The sequence below is a fragment of the Mastacembelus armatus genome, chromosome 6, assembly GCF_900324485.2.
Source record: "Mastacembelus armatus chromosome 6, fMasArm1.2, whole genome shotgun sequence".
In the NCBI taxonomy this organism is placed as follows: domain Eukaryota; kingdom Metazoa; phylum Chordata; class Actinopteri; order Synbranchiformes; family Mastacembelidae; genus Mastacembelus; species Mastacembelus armatus.
The window spans coordinates 5,447,075-5,452,546 of NC_046638.1; the positions used below are offsets into that span (position 1 = coordinate 5,447,075).

General features: G+C 40.6%; 1 protein-coding gene across 1 annotated transcript; it reads left to right on the forward strand.

Moving 5' to 3' along the window:
• The first annotated feature begins 939 nt into the window (after positions 1–939).
• Positions 940–5,264, forward strand: avpr1aa (arginine vasopressin receptor 1Aa). Its single transcript, XM_026312254.1, has 2 exons — positions 940–1,984; positions 2,767–5,264. Exons 1-2 carry the CDS (start codon positions 1,036–1,038, stop codon positions 3,042–3,044), a joined length of 1,227 nt encoding a protein of 408 aa, XP_026168039.1. The 5' UTR covers positions 940–1,035; the 3' UTR covers positions 3,045–5,264.
• The last annotated feature ends 208 nt before the right edge of the window (positions 5,265–5,472 follow it).

Genomic DNA, 5,472 nt, shown 5'->3' on the forward strand with positions numbered 1-5,472 from the left:
ATTGTGAAACACCTCTTTTGAAGAATATCAATCAAAATGTTAAAAGTAGTCTTTTCTTCTATTTGAAATTCAGCTCTACAGAGAAAACACTGAACCTGAAAAGTAACTAAGCCTAATGATTCTTTGACCAAACCACTTAAAATAAACAATTTTAAACAGTTCTTCACCGCACAAAGCTTTGCTCTTCAGAGGTGACTGCAAACAATATTCCAGTGTGGTGATCACACAACTCAAGAGCCCTGCCTGACATGTATTAGGTACTGAACATTTAGATTGTATTAACCTTAACAAGGGAAGCTTCCAACGTCCTTTTCTTAATTATTCGCTCTGCATCACTGTTTCCTATAGCAATGTAATTATTTACAAGCTGCTTATTTAAAATTATTTAGAGTTGTGTGTTGCTCAACTAACTAGCTTAGGATTTCTCAGTTGTGATAAACATGATACACACAGAACTGCTTTTTCAACATGTGGCCCACGCTACAAGTGATGAAAGCTGATGATGTGGAGGCTGTGCACAGCATAGGGAAGGGCCTAGCTGCACACTGCAAAAAAAATCCCTTCATGAAGAAAGTAAAAGTTTTCTAAAGCAAAACAAAAAAGAAAACGTATCAATGCCAATGATTCAATTATTTCTGTTTGTTTATTTTACCATATTTGGACTCTAATGTCTGTGTAATTAAAAAACTGCATAAAACATTTATTTGCACAGAAAAACGAAACAAAAAGTATATTGATTAACCCTATTTGTGTTACATATTTATTTGTGTCGCATATCTTGTCTAAAGAAAAATTGGTTTTAGATTTTGCTGACACTCCAAAAAACTTTTTTTCAGTTTTGTTTTTTTGCAGTGTAACCGCTTTACGCACACGCGGTCTGAAATTTGATTCGAGTTTAAAAAGCTTGGACAGCAGTCACAACTCAGAGAGCTACGGGTTCCACTGTGAGCTCCAGGTAGCTCCTTATACGGATCGGAGAGGCATTTCTCAGCCCCTCTGGCACTGTGTCTGCGGGGTGCACAGAGGGGCAGTGCCATGCTCACTTCTGATTATGCGCTGCTCCAGAACGGAGGGAACCAGACTCTGGTTGTCAGTCCTACTAATGACCTGATGATGGGGACGCCTGGAAACAATACCGACCACCCCAACGCATCTGATCCCTTTGCGAGAAACGAGGATGTGGCCCAAATAGAGATCATGGTACTGAGCATCACCTTTGTGGTTGCTGTGATTGGGAACGTGAGCGTCCTGCTGGCAATGTACAACACCAAGAAGAAGATGTCGCGGATGCACCTTTTCATCAAACACCTCAGCCTGGCTGACCTGGTGGTGGCTTTCTTCCAGGTGCTACCACAGCTCTGCTGGAAGATCACCTTCCGCTTCTACGGCCCAGACTTTCTTTGCAGGATAGTGAAGCACCTCCAGGTGATGGGGATGTTTGCGTCCACCTACATGATGGTGATGATGACCCTGGACCGTTACATCGCCATCTGCCACCCCCTGAAAACCCTTCAGCAGCCTACCCAGCGCTCCTATATTATGATAATCTCCACGTGGATGTGCAGCCTGGTGCTCAGCACTCCACAGTACTTTATCTTCTCCCTCAGCGAGATTAAGAACGGCTCGGACGTGTACGACTGTTGGGGCCACTTTATCGAGCCCTGGGGCGCAAAGGCGTACATCACCTGGATCACCGTGGGCATCTTCCTCGTGCCCGTGGTCATTCTCGTGATGTGCTACGGGTTCATCTGCCACAGCATTTGGAAAAATATAAAATACAAGAAAAAGAAAACAACAGCTGGTGCTGCGAGCAAGAATGGGCTGATTGGGAAGAACTCGGTGAGCAGCGTGACAACAATATCAAGAGCCAAGCTGAGGACCGTTAAAATGACTTTTGTAATAGTTTTGGCGTACGTTGTTTGCTGGGCGCCGTTTTTCACAGTGCAGATGTGGTCTGTGTGGGACGAAAACTTTCAGTGGGCTGGTGAGTTCTGAAGAGATGAAACATTTATAAATATAGTGATTTTATAAATAAATCCTAAATTTTAAACTCCCACAGCTTTAATAAATTGGCTGTTTAGCCAAAGAGCACTCCGTCACAAAACGAAAATCTCATCGGAGAAAAATTAAAGTGCGCACAGCCTTTACGCGCGAATAAATTGTGCGCGTAAAAAACAAAACGGCCTGAATATAAACGACAAATTACAAGATAAATTGGTAAATAAATATGTTTTCAAGCTACACCACATACAGACCGCACCACAAAGCAGAGTGCCCTGGTGTTCATTACTTAAGATTTCAGTGTTCTTGTTAATTTGTGGTGAAACCAGGAACTCAGAGTTCCCAGATACTATTCCTTTTAAATGAAATAAGTTACAGTTTCTCTTCAGCCTGTGCTCTTTAGACACCAACATTTTTTATATCCTGAAACAAAAATACTGCTATTGGATCCTCCTTACACAGTTCTGGTCTTTGAACTTTTCTCCAACAGTATCAGCATGTCCAGCATCCATATGGCTTCACTAATATTAAAATATTACACGTGATAGAAGAGTCTTAAAGAAGATTAGATGTGCAGTAGAAACACTGACTTTTGCAAGAGACACTAACCTTCTTAAGTCATGTATTTGAAACATTTTCTCTTCTTTTAAGAAAAAAATAAGTTTTAGATGAACTGAAGTAAACAGTCATTTCTGCAGCCAAGCCTGCAGGCTACCAGATGTTTTGCAGATTAATCACCCTTTTCCTTTTTCCTCTGTTCTCTAGATTCTGAGAACACAGCAGTGACGCTGTCTGCGCTCCTTGCCAGTCTCAACAGCTGCTGCAACCCGTGGATATACATGATCTTCAGCGGCCACCTCCTCCAGGATTTTGTGCACTGCTTCTCCTGCTGCCACAAAACAAACACTGACTTCAAGAAGGAGGATTCGGACAGCAGCCTCCGCAGAACAACCCTGCTGACTAAGATGACCAATCGCAGCCCCACAGGCAGCACTGGCAACTGGAGAGAGCTGGACAATTCTCCCAAGTCCTCCATTCAGTAAACATGCAGCCAGGCAACTCTATTTACTGAGGTGGGATTGTACACATGTCTGGCAATAGCACCAAGGTACACATAAAATATCAGCTCACCTAACTGAGAGTGACTGAGAGTCTGCAGAACTAGAGAGCAAAGCAAGCTATGTGCACAGAGAACAGAGGGAAGACATGAGTTGTATGACTGAGAAGGCAAGAATGACAGAAACTGGACACGTTATCGGTTTCTGCTTGTTGGAATCTATGTACAAATATGTTTTTTTCCATATATCTTCAGAGAAAAATACACACACACATATATATATATATATATATATATATAAACATAACGATAGACACTGAACAAACTTTGTGTCAAAGCGCACTTTTAAATTTGTGTCCACTCTGGTGTATTGAAGTAAAGCTACCATTGTTTAACCCTCCCCCTTGGTTCCCACTTCTCAGTGTTTGAATGAAAATAAAAATATTCTCTTCACATGTGGGGGCATTTGACCTCGTTGGCTCTCAGCAAGTGACCAATCCAAATCACTGCAAGTTTTGGTTAACTTGAAACCAAGCTTGTTATAAAGTGGAGTAGCTAACATTGTCATCATAGCACCATTTCTTTTAAACATTTTCAAAAATGGGCAAGTTTGTAATTGAAACTAGAACATGTGATAGTGTCAGCAGACCTGAAGAGACACATTCATACCAGTCAAGTGGCAGAAGTGGCAGCAGCACTATTTGGTCGTCACCAGCGATAAGCACCAGCACTGAGGCAAACCCAAAACACACTAAGGGGCGATCCTACCAAACCAGATGGAAAAGCACATTTCCTGCATTACATTCCTTATGTTCTGGGCACCCACCATGGAAAAATCAAATTGGTGCCTATATTTATCTCCCCAATTCTTTGTAAAAACACTAAATGTTGGTGAATTTATTTGGGATACATAAAAATTTGACAATTTGAAGTAATCACACTTTTTTGAGTCCATGATTTTTTTCTTATTTTAATGTTTTTAACCACTTTTCCAGGAATACTGATGCTTTCCTGTTTACAAAGATAAAAGCTACGTAGCAGCCAGGAGGTATGTGGTGGTGAAATTATTCTTCCAAACCAAACTTCCTGAAGTCACCTTGCTCTTGGCATTAGGCTTTTGTTCTTCTCTCACAACCAAACCTTGGTGGTTTATGTGGAAAAGGCATTGAAACTAGCTAGACGTCTGGAGTTTAGGCTGCATTTATAAATGTGGCCTTTTTACGTATCTGCATTTTTATAATTTGCTCAAGGATTTGTTTCCTGGGCAGCCCTATGTGCACATCCCTAAAGGATTTCTTTCACCTCTGTTGGCAGCAGAGACTGATAAGATCCCCTTGAAAATAACAGGACATTTACCTACACACACACACAAACACACAATTACACACACATACAGATTGGTGTGCAGGGGCTGGCAGAGGTTTTGATAATTTGAGAGTGGATTGGCCACAGCTGGAAGAGCCTACTTACAGTACAAACCCACAGACCCCTCCTATGGCGTTCACAGATTGTTGAGGAAAAGCTCACACTTTCCACACACACTAGGTCAAAACACTTCCTGGCTTTTTCTGATCCCTTGCACCTTTTTGGGGGGGGCGAAAGGTTGTGTTTTGGCAGTGCAGACAGAAACGGTTTGCTTCACATTAATGTGTGTATCACTGTTGCAATTCTCAGACTATCCTGAGAACCCTAAAGAAAATGTATGGTGTGTATAGTATATTGGTGTGTAAAAGGCATTTACAAATTAGTAATATATGTCAATCTCTTTAGCATGAATTGTGATCATTTGTAATGACTTGTGTACATTAGAAAGAATGTAAATATACCAAGAAATATATGTTGAAAAATGCATATTGATGTACTGACTGTCACTGGCTTTGTTTCTTGTAGTTACAACTACTGTTTCGTCTGGTTGCTGCACTATCACAGAAATCCCTGAGGTTATTTTTGCTGCAAATTCTGAACTTTGAATTTATATCTCTAGCCAGTATAAGCACTAAAACCTGCCAAACTCTGGGATTATGCAATTGTAGGCCTGTGCGACTGTCTACTCCTGCAGAACTCTAGTTTATGTACAGACAATGTAATCACTTCTCATGATGTAAATGTCTCTGAAACTTAAAAATGTAATAAATATTATTGTTAGTACAATGTGTTGCTGATTGAGTAGCATCACTATATTAAAGGGGCAGCTACTCTCACACAAGCAGAAAAAAAATGTCTTCACTTATGTTGGAAATATTTGTCATGTTTTGTATTTTTATATTTTTTATGTGATGGGCTCAAAACATGAGTTAGATTGACTTTTTCAACAGCAACATGCTATTGCACGAACAACATCTCTGTTACCCTGAATGACCTACAAAGCACAATATCAACAACCTTCGGAAGAATAAAATAGTTAGAAAGAAAAG